The sequence below is a fragment of the Sarcophilus harrisii genome, chromosome 1 (assembly GCF_902635505.1).
Source record: "Sarcophilus harrisii chromosome 1, mSarHar1.11, whole genome shotgun sequence".
Classification (NCBI taxonomy): Eukaryota; Metazoa; Chordata; class Mammalia; order Dasyuromorphia; family Dasyuridae; genus Sarcophilus; species Sarcophilus harrisii.
In genome coordinates this window covers 550,689,477-550,713,904 of record NC_045426.1, presented here as the reverse complement: position 1 = coordinate 550,713,904, position 24,428 = coordinate 550,689,477, and the positions used below count along the sequence as shown (strand labels likewise).

At 36.0% G+C, this 24,428-nt stretch overlaps 1 protein-coding gene across 1 annotated transcript in view; it reads right to left on the bottom strand.

Moving 5' to 3' along the window:
• Positions 1-24,428, bottom strand: part of ADTRP (androgen dependent TFPI regulating protein) — a 107,528-nt gene that overhangs the window by 39,555 nt on the left and 43,545 nt on the right. The window contains exon 4 of the mRNA XM_023496340.2: positions 822-937. Coding sequence (XP_023352108.1) covers positions 822-937 — 116 coding nt within the window. The remainder of the gene's footprint in view (positions 1-821; positions 938-24,428) is intronic.

Genomic DNA, 24,428 nt, shown 5'->3' with positions numbered 1-24,428 from the left:
GAGGAACCAGCATAGTGGAGACATCTTGGAGATACCTGGAGTGGAAGAAAGAGAAGAATAGGATTGTTCTATCTAAAAAAACAAAGATTGCCTGGGAATTAGAAAATTTAAGCCATGAATTTAAATGGAAGATGCAATGTGAATGCTGGTGTTATGGCTGCAGTCAGAATGGATTTGTTTTCTTGTTGATGGTGGTTCTTGTTGTAAGACTCCTCAGGGCAGCTAGAAAAGGAAGCTTCTTAGCCAGCTATTGCTATTTTTCCTCTATTCTATACTTTCATCTACAATCTCAATCCTCTCCCAACTGTGGCCTATTCTTCATGCCTCTGGGCAAATGTTCAAATGCCCCTTAGAAGCTTCCATGCCTCCTGCTCATGCAAATAAGCCCATAATGACAAATGACTACAAAAAAGGAACAAAAACTCAGCACAAACTACTCCATGGAAAGCTTTACCTGGAATAAGTTTAGATGCTTTGGCTCACTTAGCAATTCAAATATTTTAGTCACAAACTGAGACAATGTGCAAAAGGTAGAATTGATGAGGGTCGGGGAAACATGACGTATAGCATTTAAATGACTAATTCTGCTTGAGAGAGGGAGCTTACCTAGAATTGAGAGGCAGAATGGGTCAAGATATTTTCCTAGATTTCATAATTAAAAAGTAAAAATCCTCCTTGACTGAAAATTCAGCAGTGGCTGAAGTTCTTTGAACCAGGAAGTAAGAATCATAATGGAGGAAGAAAGCTCTAGTGGATTAGAGCAAAAGGCGGGCATTAGTCATTCAAAAAAATTCCCAAGGCTTCCTTCACGAGGTTCTTACCAGCAGATGTAGGCAATGGCAGCACAGCTTAATAAAGTGAGCCCTTTTTTCTTGGATGGATACCGATACGGATTGAGAATGGCCTCTATCAGGGAAAAAGGCAACACAGCAGTATGCTAGAGAAGAGAAAGAAGGGATTAGAAAAGGAGCTGAAGAAACATGATGATTTGCATTGAATGAATTTTTATAATCATCTTTCTGCCATTCAACCCATAATTTATTCAGTTGTTTGACTTAAGTCTTCAAAAATACACTGTTTGATCATGTCACTCTCCAGCTTAAGAATTTACAAGGGCTCTCAGTTAAAGGATGAAGCCATGTTCATCTCTCTGGTTTTTGAGGTCCTTCAAATTCTAACCCCACATAAATTCTAATCCCACACTCCCTCCTCAAAATTATTTCCCACTATGATACAAACTTTGCTCCATCATAGCCTGTCTTCTCGTTGACTTTTAGACATGCCAAGTATATTCCCACCTCCACACAATTACTTAGACTCTTTTCTGTGATACTATTTACCCATTACCCCAACTACTCATACATAAGGCCATTGTTCTCAGATATAAGCAAGAATTCCATTTTGCCCATTAAGTCTTCTCTGACTACTCCATCCCACTTCCATCTCTCCTCTCTGTGACATTTAAAATATTTTAACCATTGAACTATTCTATAATTATTTCATATTTACATTTTATCTCCACAATCAAATTAAACTCTGAAGTGGGTACTGTGTCTTATAGAATTACAAAACTCTTTTCTTGCAACAACTCTGTGAAGTGGGAAGAAAGAATATTATTATACTTGTATTAGAGATGAGAAAATAGACTCGGGTTTCTTGCTAAAGATGACACAATAAATATCAGAGGAGTGAGTCAAACACAGCTCTTTAAATCTAGATCTCCTGCCTTTCTACTGCATCATGGTAGCTCTATTTGTCTATTAGGTTGTTTGGGAGACACAACATATTATAGTTCCATAGATTTTGAATTGAAAAGAACCTCTCTGATATGACAGGTGGGGAAGCTTTAGCCCAGAGAGAAGTATTTGCTTAAGGTCACTGGGAGTAAGTGACAGCACCATTGTTTCAACCATTGCACCACATTGTCTCTGATTTGGACTGAGGAGTAGTATTATAAGTATACTCTATAACACTTGTATTATTATTACAATTTTACAAATGGGGAAATTGAAGCCAAGATAAAATAAAGTGGTTTGTGTAAGGTAATATCTAGCCATGTATTTACACCTAAATTTGAATCCAGATCTTATAATCTTACACTCATTCTTCATCAGATAAAAATCATCTTTCTCTTTAACTAGGAGACCTCCAAAATCAAGACATTGCTGCCATCCCCCAACTCAGCTACCTGTAACCCCAGGGTTTCTCACTTTGTCAGAAAGCCAAAAAGAGTCAAGTTCTATTAAGAACCATTAACTCTCCCATTATACTTGCCATTGATCTAACAGGTTTTATGAACCCTGCCTGCAGTTAACAGCTTCCGTTTTGTACATTAATGGTCACTGGCAATAGTATTCCTGTGGAATCATGTAGTACATTCACATTAGAAGTAAATGAGTCTGCCGTGATTAATGTTTTAACAACAAATACCAAAGGCATGCATGACTGGTCACCTATTATAAAACCCTGCCCTTCACTGGTGACATTCAATTGGTTTTCCAAATGAATTCCTCTTAATGGTTTCTGGGAAGTTCACTCAGTGATGTCATTAGTGCTGGGCCATATACTGTGGCTTAATACTAGTTGAAAGGGCTTTAAAAGCATCTCATTTTCTGGTTGGGGGAGAGGGAGGAAGGAAAGACAAAGAGGAAGCTTGCACTCTGTTAGTTTTTTTTTTTTTTTTTGAAATATCGAGCTGCTATGGATAGCCAACCATGACGCAGTAAACCTCTCAGTAACCTGAGAGTATTGGTATTTCTATCCACAGCAACAGAAATCAGTACAGCCTGTATCATGAAGCATATGCTTTTTTTTAAGGAGGAAGAAAGAAGAAAGAAAAGAAAATCAAATCAAATTTGCTCCCTGCTTTAAAAAAAAAAAAAAACTAATCATTAGGCTGAGATTGACACAAATTAGAATGCTGCCAAAAATCAGTGAAAACAGTGACTCATGCTGTATTTCAATTAACAGTTTCTCAGTTTCCCTCATAAACAGGGAAGCTGACAAAAATTAATTATCTCTGAGGGGGTAAAATATTTCATTCCAAAGTAAACAAAACATCACTGACTGAAACAATAGTGTATAACAGCGGGAAGAGATGGAGAAGAGAGCTCCATCCATCTTTCCTTGTCAATAACACTATCTGCATGGTGGGATGTGCTTGAGATTTCTATTTCCAAAGGCACCAACAATAGAAAAACAGGAGCTTTTCCCACCTTTGTCCTGATAATTTTAAGACCAACTTCATCTTTTGCCCTTTTTACTGTACCTAGTTTCCCTGAGGGTTTTTTTTTGTTTGTTTTTTTGTTTTTGTTTTTGTTTTTGTTTTGTTTTGCTTTGTGGAGCAAGGGGGAGAGAGAACTATAGATTTCATTTAGTTTATTAGAGGGGTAAATATTGTTGAGCTATTTAGCTGTAAAACACTGTAAAAAAAAAAGCCAAACATACCAGGGGAGAAAGAATTGTTACCAGTCTCCCCTAAGCAAGATAGTCTCATAGAGATATGCTTGGAAATATATAAATGGCTAATGTAAGCAATTTCTTGGTTAAAGATTATTTACTAAATTTCCTTGAATAGGGAAATAAGACTGGTATTTGCAAAATGATCTATCTGGCTTGCCTGTTATATAATGGATAGCAAGGTTTCATCAATATCTAAGCCCATGCAACACTCATGGGAGGTGGTCACTCCCTTCTACAACCTCCAAGGACTGAATCAGCAATCACACCTAACCAAAGACATTATCTTGAATTCTAAAATCTTATAGATATTTATTCAATAAATGTATATCAAGCACCTACCATTTGCTGAGCATTGTGAATAGGCATAGGGGAGAAGCAAAGTTTCATATGAAGAAATGGTCCTTGCCTTCATGGAACTTACAGTCTAAAAAAGGGATGGCACATGTACAACTAATAATAATATAATAAATGCTCTTTCTTTAAAGAAAGGGAGCACTTAATTTTCTTTACCAAAAGAAGCATAAGAGACCTGGGTATTTAAAAAAAATCAGATATCAGTATTTCAGAAAGTGTTTTAAGTTCTTCCCTAGAAGTAAATGTTCTTTATATTGAGTGGCCCATTATAAATTGACCTGCCCATCAGGATCAGCACCCTAATACCCTTAGTCTTCTGATGTTGTTTCTAGTGAGGTACCAAAAAATGTTGCTAGCTATTTTACCCTTTTCCCCCTTCTCAGATTCAAACAGCACTCTTGTACCATGAATAATCTCTGATGATGGCTAGACAGCCTTTTCCTGGTGTATCTAAGAGGTTTATTTTACTGTACTTAATGGTGTCAAGGGAGGTTTCGGTTTTTTAATCAACACACACATATGCATATATACACAGGAATTAGATAAATGTAGATATATAAAATATCTAATCTCATCTAGAAAGGAATTTCTTGCCTCAGAACAATTGTTCAATCATTCAGTTATATTTGAATCTTTGTGTCCCCATGGACCATACTGCGATGGGATTTTCTTGGAAAAGATATTGGAGTGGTTTGTCATTTCTTTCTCCAGTGGATTTAGAAAACCAGGGATTAAGTGATTTGCTCAGGACTATACAGTTCCCTTATACCCAAATCCTTAAATAATCTGTAGTGTCATCTATTTAAATGTTCTTTTCAATGATACTGGTTGTTACCTATGCTACCTATTGCTCTTTCTTGACTCATGACCATATTATCCTATGAGTGTACCACACAAGGTCCTACCTCTTTCCTAAAGATTGTGTTTACTTTTTCTTTATGCTGTGAAGCTACTAATATAGCCCTTCAAATGTCTAACTGTTTTTTCTCATCCCTGCCACAGCCTATTTTCTCCCCAATGAGACATTTCCCTGCTGATATCCATTACTCCTGTCTTTGAAGTTTCTAATTTGTTCTATATTACACCCATGAGTCCAGACTCATCATTTACTAGAACATAGTAGTCACTCAATAAATACTTGTTGATAACTTGCTGACTTCTTTATTTATAGGAAAACCTTTAACTTGCACTGGTGCTATATTTCCTTTGTCACAATGGTGAACATCTTTGATTGTATTTCTTCACACACACACACACACACACACACACACACACACACAAACACACACTCCCCATAAATTACTTTTAAAACAATACTGCTTGTATGATTCTGCCCACTTAGAAATTCCTTCTGTTCTTTTTTGCATGTTAAAAATAATGTTTTAGTGGCCCTCTTTTTTAAAAATGACTTGCCTGATGTTTACTATAAGAAGATTGTCAAACAAACATTATCTTTGCTGTTGTATCTTTCAAGACATCTTAAATGATTTTGACATATGGATGAAAGGCACCTTGTTAGAAAAGAGTCTTTAAAGTGTCATTTTGGTTTATAAATCAATTATTTTTTATAATCAAAAGTTAATAAACAGAGTGAAATCTAATATTCTTTATATCTTTCAGCCAACTGTGTGATGGTAAAGATGTAGTCTAATATAAAATTTTATTTGAGAAAGCCTAACTATTCCATATTAATACCATCTAAATACTAATATCATCGAGGATGTGATATCCTCAATGTATGTGTGATTCTTATAAGTTTACTGTCCTATGAGCTGGTAAGTTCTATTGTCCTTTGCTCCTTCTGCTTTGTACCTATAAGGTCCAGAATTTTTTCCATGGGTTTGGTATCTTCCCTTCCTTTAGATATCTTGAAAATGAATCTTTCAGTGTCTTATAATTATCACTAACAAAACAGATATTTTCCATGTACATGTTCGAATCTAATTGCTTTACCCATCTTTGTTCTTCTTAAAATCATTTCTAACTGCTCTGGGAGCAGATCCAGGATTGTAATATTAAAATCATGTGACTCTACTATTTTTCATCATAAAAAATTGTCAAATTTTTTTCAAATGTTTTTTTCTTGTATTTGTTGTTCTTTTTTTATCCTTAAGTACTCTCAACATAATTAATTAATCGGAAGCCTTGACTATCTTTTTAAAAAAGTTTATTTTTTTTTCTCTGAAGTTATTCAGCAATATAATTTATAATATTCCATGAGCATTCTTTATTATCAAATTATTCTTTATTATCAAATTTTACTAACCAACAAAGCTAGTATTACCTTTCTCTTTTACTTCTCCTTTGACTTGACAAGTGTTTGACTACATGAGATACTTTTTGGTCTCTGTTGACTGTCTTTCTTTGGCAAATGATTGATGCTATGTAAAATTATTATAATTAGTATTGAAGTCCTTTATCCCTTTTCTTCCCCATTTTTCATTACAAACAATTATAGTCACTTCCTTTAGGATGCACTTTAGGATGGTTGTGGGAAAATTTTGTTGGAAAAGAGGAATAGATAGGTTCAAAAGTACATCTAAAAATAGGGATTGGCCTTGGTGAAAAGGGTTGGGGTATGGGAAAAGAAAATGCAATTGTAAAGAAAGAGGCAGAGAGAGTGAACATCAGATGAACTTCATTCTTATCTGAAACAAACACAGTAGGTTTAAACACCTACACCAAAGTTGTATGTAAAAACATCAAACTCAACACAGGAAAAAAACAAAACAAACTAGGTATGAGAATGAACATGGAGACTGTGTAGATTTACTTTGCATGATTATGCTTATCTATTCCAAGATTGTTTTTGTTTTCTCTCTCAGTTTTAATGGGAATTGAGAGAGGTTAACAATAGGGATAATTTTTTAAAAGAGGGCCACAAAAACATTACAAAAAAGAATGTGTGTACACATATACTAACACACATATACATATATACGCACATATATGTATATATGTGAAAAATAAATAATATGAATTAGAAATTCATGGATTCATATGCAATCCTCTATGTTCTGCTTTATATATGAAATTTTGGAAGAGTTTTGGTATTAAAATTTAGAATAAAAACTTTTATTAGAAATAATATGGGGGTGAGCAACTAGATGGCACAGTAGATAGAATATCAACCCTGAAGGGGACCTGAGTTCAAATCTGGTCTCAGACACTTAAAGCTTACTAGCTATGTAATCCTGGAAAAGTCACTGAGCCCCAATTGCCTCACAAAAAAAAAAATAAAAGAAAAACAAACAAAATAATATGAAGGAATGTCTTCAACTATCAGGTTTGAAAGATGGGTGATATGAGAGGTTTGAAAAGTTTTGTATCAGCTGATATAGGGAATGGGATAGAAAATTATTTGAGGAGGAATAAAAGAATCATTATCAAGTTATATATGAAAAACAAGTTGTTTCCTATCTTTTAAAATGTAGTTCTTAAACAATATTAATAAGTATTCATGGTTTATCATATCTAGTAATTCTTTTCTTGTTGACAGTACTCATGGTGTAGAGATATGAAAGTTCTTTGTAATCAATGAATCCTGGCCTCTCTTATTTCTCATGTCTAACTCATATTTTTCTATATATTTCTCATCATCCTCTCCAATTTCCACTTAATCAATAGTCATTGAGTCACAAAGTATATGAATGAATGAAAAAAGAAAGCATTTATTAAACACTTACTAAATATAATATAAATATTTAAAGCTCCGAGCTAAGCTTTCAGGATACAGATTAAAAAGTGGAATGATTTCTGTCCTAAAGGAATTCACATTCCAACAGGAGTTTAGCCTAGTGATCTTTGATAGGTTTTATGGAGAACTTTATAATTATGACATTGCCAAATAATGTCAGCAAAAGCCTAAGAGTCACACATATAAAGGCTTGCTATGACAGTTGTCATTTGAAGATTTTGGACAAGCAGTATTGGTTTTTTTTTTGTTTTGTTTTTGTTTTTGTTTTTCAGATTCATTCAGGCCAATTCCAATAGACTTTGATAGAGAGAGCCACCTGCATTCAGCAATAGGACTATGAAGACTGAATGTGAATCACAACACATATTTTCACCTTTTTTTTTGTTGTTGTTTGCTTGCTTGTTTTTTTTTTCTTTCTCATTCTTTCCCTTTTTGATCTGATTTTTCTTGTGCAGAATTATAAATGTAGAAATATGTTTAAAAGAATTGCACATGTTTAATCCATATTGAATTACTTGTTGTCTAAGAGAGGAAGGAGGTGAGAAGGGAAGGAGAAAAATTTGGAATACAAGGTTTTGCGAAAATTATCTTTGCATGTATTTTGAAAAGAAAAAGCTATTTTTATTTTTTTAATTTTAAAAAGAATGCATGATAGGAATCTCTTTATCACAAGATATACTTGTGTATTCAAATATTAATTACCTGACAAATATTTGATTTCCTCATGACTTTCCAAGAATATGTCTATCATATAAAGCAGTTACACCCATGATTTTATAAGGCAATGCCTTTGTTAGTGGCTCACTGGAACATCAAAGAAGGAGTCATACCCTTTTCTTTGATCTTTAGGCATAATTTATGTGACCTGGCTCTGTTGCCACACCCTAAGAATGATCCTCAAGACGTAGGAAAATTCCAAAAACAATTTTCTATTGGAGGTGGGAGGAAGGACACAGAGAAAAAAATAAATGTTAATTATGTTACAGAAGAAAAGCTTGAGATTCATTATATATCAGAGAAATAAGTTGCTGACCATTCACTGTCTTTCTTTCTGATCCTTTTAAGAAGCCTTTTGAAATAATCTACAATACATGTTACCTTTGTCTTTTGGTTGATACATAAGCTGCCCAACACCTTGAAACAATGTAGTTCTTTTTTTAGTTGAAATCATAATGAATAATGGATGTCTGCAATGTAATCTAAATTGGAGTAGGAAGTGACTCTTTGGACTGAATCCAGATACTATTTGAGACATGAATCACTTCTGCATGACATCAAGAAAAATTCAAACCCTTTGAACTAAACATACTCAAAAGAGAACTCATTGTCTTTTCCATAAAACCAGTTTCTCCTCCCTCCCAACTGGTCGGTCTCTATATCAATGTCAACATCACTCCTTTAGTCACCCATACCTGAAAGTTTAAAAGGATCCTTGAATACTTCTTCCTCCATATTTAGCCAACCATTAAAACCTATAGTATTTTAGCATTTTCTTTTATATTTCTCATCTATTGAGAGAGAAAACATGGCATAGTAGTCACAACTCTGGACATTAAGATCTGAGTTCATATCCTCGTCATGTATTTAATTGCTCTGTGACCCTAAGTCATAACTTCTCTGTAAAATAAGTTGGAGAAGAAAATAGCAAACCACTCCAGTATCTTTGCCTAGAAAATCCTAAATTAAGTCATAAAAGGTTGGACATAATAACAGGAAATATATCTTGGATGCCTTCTCTAACATCTTACTCTGATGTGGTATTATAGTCTGAATTCTTGAAGACCATGTCTGGAGAGCAAGTTGTGGCAATCTCTTCTGAGATCGAAAGATTTGAAATCCAGAACTGGCAATGACCTAGATTACTGTCATCTGAGGACTTGCTAAATTAAGTTGGAGAAGACTTGTCCTGTGTTACTGTGAAAACTATAGTGTTATTCAATGCAAAGTGATTTTTTTTGTAAGCAAGGAAGGACTATGACAGCTCATTAAATCGCCCACCAAGATCAGGGAGGAGGGTTTTATCTTCATCAGGAGCTTACACTTAGCACAGTACTTGACATTTAACAAGTGTTTATTAATTGGTTATTGGTTGATTGATAATGAATGCCAGACATATGTATTGAAGTGTGCTATGTACAATAGAAGAAAAATCAGATGATTTGAAAGATGGTAATGCCATTAAATAGTAACTTCCACAAATAATATAATATTGCAAAACAACTTCACTGAACTTCCTAAATACAATAATAATAATAACTAACATCTACATAACATTTTCTAAGTACCAGATACTATGCTAAGAGCTTTACAATTATTATCTCATTTGATCCTCACACCAACCCTGAGAGATAGATGCTGTTATTATCCTCATTATTCAGATCAAGAAACTAAAGCAAACAAGGGTTAAGGGACTTGACCAGAGTCATCTAGCCGGTAAATATCTGAGATTGGATTTGAATCCCTGACTCCAGACTCGGCATTTTCTCTTCTGCTCCACCTCCCAGCTCTAATCTATCTCTTGCCCCTCTAATCCATCCTGAACATGCTGCCATATGAGAAACAAGCATCATCAATTAAAGTACTAGAAGGAGGATCAAGAAGACCTGAGTTCAAATCCTGATACTTGCCAATGGAATGACTCTGGACAAATCATGTAACTTTTTAATACCTTATTTTTTATCTATTAAATATTGTTTCTAATATCCTTTCCCCTCTAAATTCATAATCTGATGATTTATGAAACTAACAGCATCACTGTTTCACTTTCCAATTCAAATGGGAAAGTAAAACACACTAAATTCAGCAAAGCATTCACCATTATCTATCTATGGCATTATATCCAAACTCTTCTTCCTGATTTTTAAAGCTCCATAATAAAATTTGCCTTTACCTAACCAACCTAGAAACAGCCTACAATTATATCATAACACTGACATTCACATAACCCAAAGCAATCCTGAGAAAAAGATAGTACAAATAAAATTATCCTCAAGCTATAGACTAGGAAGCAGAGTATCAGTGAGGTTAAGTGGCTTATCCACAAGGACCAAAGTAGAAAATGTCAGAGGATTAAAACCCAATATTTCTGATACCAAATCTAATGGTCTTTCTACTATGCCATAATTCCTCTTAATATGTACTTCTTACTCTAGGCTTTTCAGGTCACGTTCCTTGTACATGCTTTTCTCATTCCCGGTTATGGCCCTTTGTTGATGTCTTTCTTTGGAACCAGAATAACCTTTTCTCTTTGATCTAAATCCTATTCATCTTTTTCTTTTTCTTTTTTTCTTTTATTTTTCTTTCTTTCTTTCTTTCTTTTTTCTTTTTTTTTTTTTTTTTTTTTTTGCTGAGGCAATTGGGGTTAAGTTGACTTGCCCAGGGTCACACAGATAGGAAGTGTTAAATGTCTGAGTTTAGATTTGAACTCAGGTCCTCCTGACTTCAAGGCTGGTGCTCTAATCATTGTACCACCCTAGCTACCTCTCTATTCATCTTTCAAAGGCTAATCTAAGTTCAGTGTCTTCCATGAAGACACCATAGAAGCTAATCTAGTTCTTATTTTGACACCATAGAGGAAGGAAAAAGAGAGTGAGGATAGAAAGAAAGAAAGATGAAAAGGAGGGAGGGAGGAAGAAAGGGAGGAAGGGAGGAAGGAAGGAAGGAAGGGAAGAAAGGAGGGAAGAAAGGAGGGAAGAAAGATGGGAGGGAGGGAGGAAGGTAGGGAAGAAAGGAAGAGAAGGAGGGAGAAAGAGGGAGAGAGAGAGGGAGGGAGGGAGAGAAGGGATATATTAAGTCTTTTTTCTGTTTCTCTTCTTCCCTTCCTCCTTCTTGCTTTAATATATGCATGTACAAACACACACACATGCACACACACACATACACACACACAGAGGCCTTCTTTATCTTGAATTCATAACCTTGCAGTTGTCTTAACTACATACAATGGGAGAAGACCAATATTTAATAATCATTTTGGCAAAGAAAAAGACCAAAATTCCAATAGACTTGTGATCCAATAGACTCTGCACCCAGATAAGGGACTGAATGTGGATCACAACATAGGATCTTTAATTTTTTTGTTGTTGTTTGCTTGCTTTTTTTTTCTTTCTCATATTTTTCCCTTTTCGATTTAATTTTTCTTGTGCAGCATGATAAATGGGGAACTATACATAGAAAAATTGCACATGTTTAACATATATTAGATTACTTGCTTCTAGGGGAGGTGGTGAAGCAAAGGAAAGGAGAAAAATTTGGAACACAAGGTTTTGCAAGGGTGAATACTGAAAAAACATCTTTTCATATATTTTGAAAATAAAAAAAACTCTTATTTATAAGAGAGATAGAGAAAGGCCAAGATAAAAAGGAAGATGAAAGGAGTTTGAGCAGATCTCAAGGCCTCTCTGTTGAAGTTCTGTTACTCCTCCCCCAAAGCTTATATTGGCAAGATACTTTCCCGTAGCCCTATGACTCTCTAAGGAAAATACTTGATTATAGAATTAGTGGGCTCTATTGACCAAAGTGAGATATTTTTGGTTAAAAGGAGGATGCACAAATATATTATGCATTAATGGGAAGCATGATCAATAAGTTTCACCAACATCTGATTTCCCCGAAAAGGGATACTCTGTATGATTGTATCCAAGGCCATTCTTATCTGTTTGTGGCTTAACCAAGGATCTTCATATAAAGGCTATTAAAAAAAGGCAAAAAGCCTAGCCAAAGGAAGAATTCCATGCATTACAATGGATTCATTATTAGCTGGACAGAGGGAAGCCTGGGGAGACCTGGCCCAACCTCAATACTTCTTTTTATCTAGAACAATAATATTTATGGTATTTCTAAAAGACTAGAAATTACCTATTCAGTCCCATTATTTTTATAGGCGAGAAAACTGATATCAACATAAAGTGATTTTTCTGGGTTACATTGATGGTAGTGCTGGAACTATAGCTCTCCAGACTGCTAGTTTAATGCTTGTCATTTAGTCTTTTTTTTTTTTTTTTTTTGAGTTGTGTTTAACTCTTCACGATCCCATTTGGGGTTTTCTTGGCAGAGATACTGGAGAGGTTTGTCATTTCTTTCTCCAGTTCACTTTACAGATTAGGAAACTGAGGTAAATGGAGTTAAGTGATTTGCCCAGAATCACATAGCTAGTAAGTATCTGAACTAGATTTGAACTGAGGAAGATGATTTTTCTGACTTTCTCTCTCTTCCCAACTCTGTCCACTGGGCAACCAACCTGCCCAGTTATTAGTTAGCCAGTAAGTTACTTGTATTGCTGCTGTCCTCTGCAAGCTAATTTACGATTACCATTATTTCTCATATGATGGTACATTTGCATTGAGTCAACTATACTTTTTTATCTGATGACTTTTGTGATCAGCAGCACATGTCAGAAGATTGGTCAAATTTAGCATGTACTTAGAACTGAGAAGTCATGGAGTCTAACCCTTCCATTTTACAGATGACAAAAAAAGGACCAGAGAGGTTGATCAATTCACAAGTATTGATTAAGTACTTCCTATATTTTAGGTACTATATCAGGTGCTGGGGATACAAGTATAAAGTATGAAATAATCCCTAATAACACGGAGTTTACATTCAAATGAGGGAATTGTCAATAAATGTAAACATACACATACATATAAAATACACAAACATACAAGCATATGCACACATATACATAAATATAATATGAATAAATGCAAATATATACAAAGAAGTCTCTCCCTGATTGTACAACTCCAATAGCTGTTTCAGTTTCAGAACATCAAAGGAAAAGTTTCAGGTATTTCTAATGAATTAAATGCAAGGTAGCTTGAGAGGAGGGACACTAGCAGTTGGGAGACAGGGTTTGGAAGGCAAGTGGATCAGAAAAGACTTCATGTAGAAAGTGTTTCTTGAGTTGCTTCTTATAGGCAGAGCTGGACTCTGAAGTGGAAAGAAAGGAGTGAATTCTAGGCATAGAAACAGAAGATGGAGAGTTTTGTGTAAGGAACAAAGAAAGTCAGTTTGGTTGGACCACAGAGAATGTGGAGAAGGAAAGAAATTGGAATGATAGATAAATGAAATTGGAAAGATAGGTTGGAGGCAAGTTGTGAAAAGTTTTTTTTAAAAAAAGTATTGTTTCAAAAATGCAAAGGAGAGAAAATATCCAGAAGAAAATGGTAGGTGTTCATGTCAAAATCAAGAGATCTATTGGAAAGGATGAAAAGTGAGGAAAAGTCATCATCTCTGATTAGTTGAGCATAAGAATTGAGAGTAAGTCATCAGATTTGGCAATTAAGAAATCTGGTAACTCTGGAGAGAGCTATTTTGGTTGAATGATGAAGTCATACAGCTAATGCCTCAAGTGAAATTCTTACTTAGCTCACCTTGAGTGCAAAGACTGCACACAATTCACTAAATCATGAGCATGGTTAAGAGTACCATCTGTGGCTAAGGTAGAAAGAAGAAAAATGATTGGTCTATACTGTGATAGAATCTATGTTTTTGGCTTCATTAGCCTAGTGTTTTTAACCAATGAAGTTAATTAGTCATAGATTGCATTTTAGTGGTATTTATTGTTTAAGCCTTGGTTCATTTCCATAGTTCAATCATACCAGCTGAAGTACTAGCTAGCTCACAAGAGGTTCTTTCTCTGGGATCTGAGAGTTGCTTTATATATATATATATATTTGTATAACTGTATTTTAATAGTTTATTTCCTTTATAATCCTATACATTTTATTCTATGCATTTAACTACATTATTTTGAGAAAGGTGTTTGTATGCTTCACTAGATTGCCAAAGAGTTGTTGCTGTTGCTATTATTGTTTTGGTGATCCTATGAACCACAGTATGCCATCACTGTCCCTGAGGTTTTGTTGGCAAGGCAAAGGGATACATGATACACAACACAAGTTAAGAAAACTAGAGCTTTCTGTCTAAGCTATATAGTTCTCTCAGTTTCTCCAGTTTGTGTATTTCAAGACCATGTGGGGTATCCCCATCTCTATGGATTCCAAAATTTCTACTCTCTTCTCAGATTATATATCTCTTGGCTCTTGTTTAGTGTCCTGCATTAGATTATTCATCCATACATATATTTTACCATATTTATCTGGTTTAGGACAAAGACTTAATTGAATATTGGGGCAATAGTGGCAGATAGATGTCTCCTCCACTGTATGAAGTCATCTGCATTACTTAAATCCCAGATATGTTGAAATCCCAAGACTGAGGATTGAAAATATGAGAAATGATTATTAATAAACAATATATTGGAGAGATTCAGAGTGCTCCCCTTATTCCAAAATCCTGATCTAAGTTATCTCTTCAAGAACACTGATAATGAGATTGCATTAATTCTCTTCATTTTGGTCAAACCTCACCTAAACTTAGAAGGAATTTAATCTAGGGTGGGAAATCCCATTGTTTTCTACTCAAAATTAAGTGGAAATAGATCTTTTTTGTCTAGATAGTCTAAGGCTGGGGATGGTCTAAGCAGAGATAATTTTTCTGTCCAAGGGTGACATGATGTCACTAGCAGCCCCTCATTGCTTGGAAGAATATCTAAACTGTAAGCCCACTGCCATGATGGTCTTTGGTCTAAGAGTGATGTCCAAGTGACAGTCCCTTTATTAATAATTTCTTGACATTAATAAAATGATTAAATCACCCAGATCTATGTCTCTGCACATTTTTTAAATTCATCACAAAAACTGGATTATGATAATAGTATTAGTTTGTCACTCAGGTTTGTGAAATATTTAGAAATATTATCTCATTTTATTTTTCACAGCAACTTTGGTAGGTAGGTGCTGTTTTTATTCCTATTTTATAGGTAAGGACACTGAGATAGACAGAGGTTCAATGACTTGCCCAGAATGTTTGAGGCTGGATTTGAGGTAAGTTCTACCTGACTCCAGGTACAACTCTCTGTCCATTGAGCCACCCTGTGGCCTTTGTATGCAATATTATCCATAAGATTATAAATGTAAGAATAGTGAGAGTCAGAAAATGAAACTTTGATGAAAAAAATTTATTTACTACTGATTTATGATCCTACATATATATGCAGAGTTCTTGACACTCTCAAAGGGCTTTTAGCTAATGAAAATAAAGGCATATCCCATTGTCATGATTTTTTTTTATGAAGCGTCCTTATAAAACTCAAAATTCCCTCTCACATCAGAAAAGTGAAATAAAACTTTTAAATATTCAGAGATGGAGTTGAAGGAAGGGTCAAACTTGGGAACTTTCATCTATAATCCACCAAGAAGGCTCTTTCTGAGCAATGTAAATCCAAACAGAACCCAGAAGTAAAAGCCCCAAATATTTCTGAGACATTAAATGTTAAATTTACTCCAAAAGAGGAAAACTTGCTCTTACTGAAAAAAGTAAAACACTGGCACTTTTCCTTTGGCTTGGCTGTGGCCAGTTTTGATTCATTCTTCAGAGCAAGAAGATACAAGACTGCTATTGATGTATTAAAACCTGTAGGAAAGGGAAAAGGGGAAGAGGGAACTGTCAAAGCTCCTGGGATTCTATAATCACTCACTTATCTCCACATTTGTATTCATTTTAATGAATATCAGAACTGTACTTGACCCCAAATTTCTATCTTTGTTTTTTATCTGGAAGTCCTTGGGGAAACAGAGAGGATGGCTGGGGATGATTTCAAAAGATTAGCTAAAAGCTATGACAGATCTGGATAGCATACTGAAAAGAAGAGACATCACCTTGCTGACAAAGATCTGTATAGTGAAATATATATTTTTTTTTTCAGTAACAATATATGGCTGTGAGAGTTGGACAATAAAGAAAACTGCATGTCACAGAACTAATACTTCTGATCTGTGATGCTGGAGAAGGGTTTTGAGACTCTTGGACATCAAGAGATCAAGTAATTCAATAATCATCAAAATTAATTTGGGCTATTTATTGCAAAGAACTGAAGATGAAGTATAAATAATTTGGGCACATAATGAGAAGAGAGGACTCATTAGAAAAGACCCTGATATTGGGAAAGATCAAAAGCAAAAGGAAAGGAAGATGACAGAGAATGAAATAGTAACATAGAAACTATAAAAAAGGACTTGGATAGACTTCGAGAATTAGTGGAGTAAAGAAGGGCCTGGTGGGCTATAGTGCATGGGATCATGAAGAGTCAGACATGACTGAATAATAACAACAACAATATCTCCTTCTGTGTTGTTGTTTAGTCATTCAGTAGTGTTCAACTCTTTGTGACCCTATGGACCATATTGTCCATGGGGTATTCTTGGCAAAGATATTGGAGTAGTTTGCCATTTCCTCTTCCACTGAATTAAGGAAAAGGGAGTTAAATTGCTTTGCCCAGGGTCACCCAGCCAAATATATAGCATTCCATACTTGAGAAACTCCCAGGACTAAGGAAACCAAGGAACACTATTCTTGTATGAACCACTTTGGTTCTTTCTTATACCTTGCCCGCTTGTATCTAGTAACTGGATAATTCTTGTATATTCCTAAAGAATAGAAATTCTTCCTGGAGAGGATCTATTTCCTGGCCCCTCCTTTCCCAGCTAGTACTTTCCCTCTGAGATTGCTATCCATTTCTACGACATATCTGTTATGTATAATATCTTTCATGCTGTCTCCTCCATTAACATATGTAAGTTCCATTGAGGGTAGGGACATTTTTTGACTTCCTTTGTATCTCCAGTGCTTACCACAATGCTTAGTACAGAGTAAGTACTTAATAAATGTTTTGCTGATTCATTTACTAACTCTGTACCTCTGAGCAATGGGAGGGACCCAGAAACACAGTTTGAACCAGACAAAAGTGACTATCATTACTGCTGACTTCAAACTAGACAAAAATGAAACTTGCTTTATAGAATATCTATCCATGAAGAAAAACAAAGAGAGCCTCCTCTAGCTGGTGATTAAGAGAAGACTATATTTTTGTTTTACCCATTTATTTCTCTTTAGCCTTTGATACTATTCTCCCTTCTCCCTTAGTGTTCATTTTGGATCTATTCATCACTTCCTTTTCTAATCTCACCCTTGCTATCCATCTCTTCTCTACTTCCTCCACCTTCTTCACCCTTGAAGTAGCTCATTGCAGCTCTCATAAAGAAAAAGGAAAATGTTTAAAAAAGGAAACTAAAAATGATATGCTTCCTATCTTATATGGGAAAAGTGTACCTTTCTCAATGTGTATTGCATATGTTTTGTCTTTTTTCATAGATGCTGAACTACTAAAAGTCAGGGACAAAATCTTTATTGGGCTTTGTTTAGGCCTCAATGCAAAGAGACTAAAAGCTCAGCTGAGCTTGTTCTGTCAGATCTCATCACCACATCTGATCTCCTAACCACATTAAAACCTGTTAAAAAAAAAACCTATTATTCATTTGTCAAAATGAGATGAAGTAGTGGTCCAATGTCCAAATATGGGCAGGTATATTTGAAAATAAAATGTAGATCAGCTACACTTCCCAAAACAACATCAAAAATCTCCTCTAATACTTGTAAGCACCAGCAAAATATTTTTGGAATTTTCCCCATTTGGAGGTTTCAGTTCAAGTCATTTGACAGAACTTCAAAGACAACACAATGGAAAATTAAGCACTGGCCAAGCAGGCCAAAGTTGATTGGTCTATGACTTTATGTGCCAAACTCCCATGACTGCTAATGGGAATTTAAGAGACCTAGCCCTAATGACATTAAAAATATAATCCTGAAACCTTAACTATATTTACCACAGTTAAAAATATGTAATAAAACAGACCATAAAATCCAAACATATATCAATTGTCTACATAATATGATATGGGAGAGAGGAAAGAGCATTAGGCCATGTATTTACTAACTATGTAACTAGGCAAGTCATTCCATCTCTCTGGGGCTGAATTTCCTTAACTGCAAAATGAGGAAGAATTGGATGATTTATATCTAAGATTTCACTTTGTTTTGTTTTTTTGAGACGGGGCCTTAGTTTCATGGCTTAGGAGAGGAACTATAAAAAAGGGAATCCCAAAGGACTAACTTGTCAGATAGAGTGGAGCAATGGGGAAAAAAGAATTGGATCTAGAGGAAAATTCAGATACTTGGGGCTGAAAGATCATGGTTAATAATCTCTCTTTGCCTTAGTTTCCTTGTCTTTAAAAATGAGGAGCATCAACAATGCTATCTCCTCAGATCTCATGGTCTGTCCCAATCATTGGGCTCTTTGACCATACAATGCATTTCATATTTTTAAAAAAAATTATTGTCAGTTCAACATTCTGTTATTTAATTTTGCTTGTCTCTGTGTCCTGTCTCCCCAACTAGAGGCAGCTAGAGGTGGTACAGTGGACCTTTAGTCACAAAGATCTACATTCATATATGGCCTCAGATGCTTAGTAGTTGTGTGACTCTGGCCTAGGTTACTCAAATGTAAAACAGGAATAGTAATAGTACCTTTTCCTTAGGATTGTTGTGAGGATCAAATGAGATAATTTTCCCAAAACACTTAGCACAAGGCCCAAGCCCAGAGTAGGTATTTAATACATGTTTATTTCCTGCCTTTCCTAATTAGATTATAAACACCTAGAGGACAAAACTTGTTCAAACCCTATTTTTGTACTTCCTAGGAAAAAATAGAAATCATATTAGCATATTCTTAATAGGCAGAATTGTTAAATTAATTTTTATTCAGTTGACCTATATATTTGTTTTAGCATCCCTACCAGATTATAAACCCCTTGAAAGCAGGAACCCATCTTTGTTTGGGAGTAGTGGTTAGAGTGACTTTCTCAGGATCATACAGCTCCATCTTATTTTTTTAAATCTCTCCCAAAAAAATCTAGCAAAGTGCACTGCACATATCAAGTGTTTAATAACTTTTTCCCTTGATTTTATTGGCAAAAGTTTTATCCACCTCCAGCCATAACATCATCCCATTTCACTATATGAAAATAAGTTCAGTTAATCACTCCACAAGTCTACAGTGTTCCAGACACTATACGAGACTGTGGTGATACAAAGACAAAAATAAAAAAGACCCTACCCTCAAATAACTTCCATTTCTATTAGAGGAGACTACGTGTACAGATGTAAACATGTGCAAAATAAATATGAAGTATTGGGGGCAGAGATATTAGCAGATAGTAGCATCAAAAAAGGCCTTATGTAAAGGGTGATTTTTAAGCTAAACTTGAAAGAAAATTAGAGACTTGAGAACAGAAGTGAGAGTAGAGTGAGTGCATTCCAGCTATTTAGAATCACTTGTGCAAAAGCATGGTGATGAGGAGTTGAATGAGTGTGAGATTAGAATGTCTATTGGGATTTATCACAAAAGTAGATCAAGGGCAGAAAAGATGTATAATATGGCTAGAAAGTTAGATGGAAGGAAGGGGAGGGAGGTTAGTTGCCAAACAGGTGATCTAAATTAAGGTGATGGAATTAGAGCATTTTAGAGCTGGAAGAAACATTCTAGTCAGGGGTCCTCAAACTACGGCCCGAGGGCCAGATGCGGCAGCTGAGGACAATTATCCCCCTCCCCCAGGGCTATGAAGTTTCTTTATTTAAAGGCCCACAAAACAAAGTTTTTGTTTTTATTATAGTCCGGCTCTCCAACAGTATGAGAGACAGTGAACTGGCCCCCTATTGAAAAAGTTTGAGGACCCTGATCTATCCCTACTCTTCTTTACAGAAGAAACGGTACCCTAATTATAAAAAGATTTGCTTAAAGTCACATAGACAGTAGCTGACCCAGGACTAGAGAAATAATTTGGCCTAGTGGGAAAAAGCAAGGGTTTTGGAGTCAAAAGATTTGATTTCAAGTCCCTACTCTGTCACCAACTGAAAAGGATGTGACCAGAGGCAGTTTGCCTTTATTCTCTGAATCTGTTTCCTTTCTTGTAAAATGAGAATTCAAATCCAACCTCAGACACTTTTCTGATTTAGTTTCCTCAAGTATATAATGGGGATAATAATAGCACCTGTCTCTTGTGGTTCTTGTAAAGATCAAATGTGATAATGTTTGTAAAGTGTTTAGCATAGTACCTGGCACATAGTAGGCATTTAACAAAAGTTTCTTTTCTTCCTTCCTTTCTTCTTTCTTTCCCCTTTTCTTACCTTCTTTTCTTCTTCCTTTCCTTCCTTACTTCCTCCTTTCCCTATCCCCTTTTTTTCTCTTTTTCCTTCCTTCTTTTCTTCTTTCCCCTTTCCCTGCTTTTCCACATTCCTCTCTTCCTCCTTCCTTTCCATTCTTTCTTCCTGCCTTCTTTCCTCCCTTTTTTCCTCCTTCCCTTCCTCCTTTTCCTCTCCTATATGTCCTTCCTCTCTCCCTCATTTTCTACCTCTCTCCCTCCTTCCTCTCTTCCTCCCTCCCTCCCTTCCTTCCTTCTTTCCTTCCTTCTTCCTTACCTTTCTTTCTTCCAATAAAATGTGGATAATAGTAATTGTCAGCCTTTTAAGATTGCAAACATGCTTTAAAAACCTCAAAGCACTAAAGAAACACACATTATCACTGTTGCTTTTAAGAGTCTGAGTCTAGGCCCAAGTAGGTCTGGAAATGAAGCTTTAATACATCTAACCAGAAAATTGCCTATTTCTTTTCATTCCTCCCAGTCTGAATGGCCACTCTCTTTATCATGACTGCCCTTGACCAAATCCACAGCCCTGCCAGCCTGACCCTAGTTATGCAGGTATAGAACAGCAGGGCTCCTAAATAGGGCTGGAAGGAGAGTTTGAAAAAGCAAAACAAGACTAAACCAACTGGAACGTGATTTTTTCAGCAGCTGCTTCCCCACTTGAGAGGTGGAGAACACAGTTTGGTAATCAGGAAGCAGAAAATGAATTCTCATGAGTATTTCATTCTCTTGACTGCAGGCAAGGGATGCTGACAAAAAAAAAGCGTATGTATGGATGCCATTTATGTGCTTTTAATGATGCATTTCAACGAGGCTGATATTGTTGTTTTCCTCTGGGTATTGACTCAATACGCATTTTAAATTTTCCAGTGAAATGTTTGAGTCCTTTGAAATGTTTGCCCACAGAAAGCATATGCATTATATTCCATACCAGCTTCTCAGCTTCTCTTGACTGAGGTCCCAATAATGGCACATATAGAATATAACTTGCTGCATTTTTTGATGGGCTATTTCTGTTGGTATCAATCATTCTCACCAAAAATACTCATTGCTTTTGTGTGATGAGCAAATGAATAAGGTAGCATGGTACAATGGAAAGAACACTAGATCGGAAATCCTAAATTCAAATTCTGCCTCTGATTCCTGCTTTCTATGCAACTCTGGATCAATTATTTAACCTAGTTGATCTTCCATTCCCTCATCTATCCAGTGAAGGGCCTTTGAAGGTCTTTGCACTTCCACATCTGTGATCCTGCTATTGACTGTTGCATAGTCCTATGACTCAGTTCTCAAATAAATCTGTGAACTCATTGATTGAGGGGCTTCCCTTTAGGTTGCAGATTATAACTCATTCATAGCTTCCCATCTGGTGATTCTTGCTCCATGTCTGACCACAAATTTTCTACAGATGCTCCATTTAATTGTCATGAGGTTCTCTTCAGTTTCTCATGACATTAAAAGGCATGAACAGGACACTTGAGCTGTATTCTGTCATCTCTCTTCTTGGCTACACAAAAACAACAATAATAATAACTAACATTTATATTGCACTTACAGTGAGGCAGGCTTTGCACTAAGCACTTAAAATTATTATCTTGTTTGGTCTGACAACAAGAAGTCATGAGGTAGATGCTATTATTACCCTCCATTTTACAAATAAGGAAATCGAGCAATGTAGTTTAAGTGACTAGCTCAGGGTCATATGGTCAGTACATATCTGGAGCCAGATCTGAACTCAGGTCTTTTTTGTTTTTTTCCTTTCTAAGGTAATTAAGATTAAATAACTTGCCCAGGGTCATACAGCCAGTAAGCCTGAGACTGGATTTGAACTCAGCTCCTCCTGCCTCTAGGGTTGGTGCTCTTTCCACTGGGCCACCTAATAGCCCTGAACCCAGGTCTTCTTGACTTTGCTGTACCACATAGCAACCAATCCATTTTCTTCCTGTCATACAATTCCTTGATTTAAAAATTAATATCATGCGGATGACAAAGTAAAGGTGTATGGTGAGGGTGAGCTGAAACATATAACTAAGAATAAATTCTAAAGAAGAACAGGAGTAAAAGAGCTTCAGGAATGACTCACCACTACAGTAAAAAGCATTTCCTAGGAGAGAGAACTCAACCCCTGCATGATGTGTTGGCCCATTTTTCTTGCATAGTATTTTAATTGCTATAATCATTGACACTCCTCTGAGGAGGCAGAATGTGGGGGCACAAATGAGCCTGTGTTTGTGAAGTGACATTCTAAGCAGAATCTCTGGGATTTGCAGGTGTTAGGTTGGAAATGGGAGAATATAGAGAATAGAATTTTAAATGTAAGGGACCTCAGAGATTCCGCCCCCTTCTTTTAGACATGAGGAAACCAAGGATTTGGCAAATAGTTGGTATTTGGGGGAGATAAGAAGCTGATATTCCAATGTTGAGCAACTTCTTTATTTCTTGCTCCCCTGGGTTTCACCACACTCATGCAGAGCTACCTCTTCACAAAACCATGAACAGAGAGATCCATACAGCCCATGGAGCCATGAGCCATGAAGGGAATATTATTCTCCTCCATTATGATTTTCCCATTCTGACCTTCATTCTGCTGCAGTGCAAAAAAGGCAAAGCAAGTAGGCGATCCCAGAGAAAACCTCAGGATGCTGAGGTGGAGGGACAGAGAAAGGAAGGTGGGAAGATTAGAGATAATGTCTTAAGGAAGTGGCTTAGCAGGATTCTCATCTACAAATAAACTAGCTTGTTCCCTGGAAGCCAGAGCGAGGATCAAAAATCAACCAAGATATAAAAAATTCAGGACAGAGTAAAGCAACCACAAAATGGAAATACACAGGATGTTCTAGTTACATGTGGGCAAATATAATTATATCATCAAGTAGAAGATATGACGCACTAGGAATGGCCTTAGAGAGGCACTCCCTTGATTGGGACTGCAAGCACCCAAGGAGTCCATGGTGGGAGGAAAAGAAAAAAAATACTATAAAGACTCTGATTCCCAATTAGGTACAAATGGCTGTTCTGCAGCTGAGGGGAGCAAGAGGCCAGAAGAGGCATAATGTGGGGGCAGCTCAAAAAAACCCATCAGTCCCTTCTGGGATCCAAGTTAAGATACAGTTCCCAAGCTGCTGTGCAAAATTTGTAAAACAGAAAGAGGTCTGATTAGGGCTGTTCTGAGCATGCTACTTCATCAAGAAGTGAAGTGCACATTAAATTGGGCCCAAAGGGCTGATTGGACCAAACAACAAGCCTGTTCTCTCTTGCACTTTAGCTAATTCTGGGAACTTCAAGCTCAATCTAATTCAACAAATGTTGAAAGTAGCAACTGGGTATCAGTTTTTGTATTAGGTACGGGGATAAAAAACAATAACATCACAATTCCTGACCTTATGAAGTTTACATCCTTTTGGATTGAGAGAGGACATATGTTCAAAAATTGCTATAAATTCATAAGGAGAACTCGATGATTTCTGAGCTCCTTGCTGGTTCTAAATCTATAATCTTATGGTTAAATACTTCATTTTCCCCCTCCAAACTGTGATTTCACCAGAGACTTTTCTGTACAGATCAGCATTTTCTTCTACAACTTCTAAATTTCAAAGATTAATTTAAAAGAGCTGAACATTGAGAGATTAAGACACTTTCTCAGGTCACAAAGCCACAGTGTTTGTCAGAGGTAAGTCTTCCTGGTTTAGGATCCAGCTCTCTATTCACTCTGTGACACTGCTTTGTGCCCTGATTAAATGCTTAAAAAAGGTCAGATTGACAGATCAAGGAGGGAGAGACCCCTATTACCGGACAATGGGAGGTTGTTACAA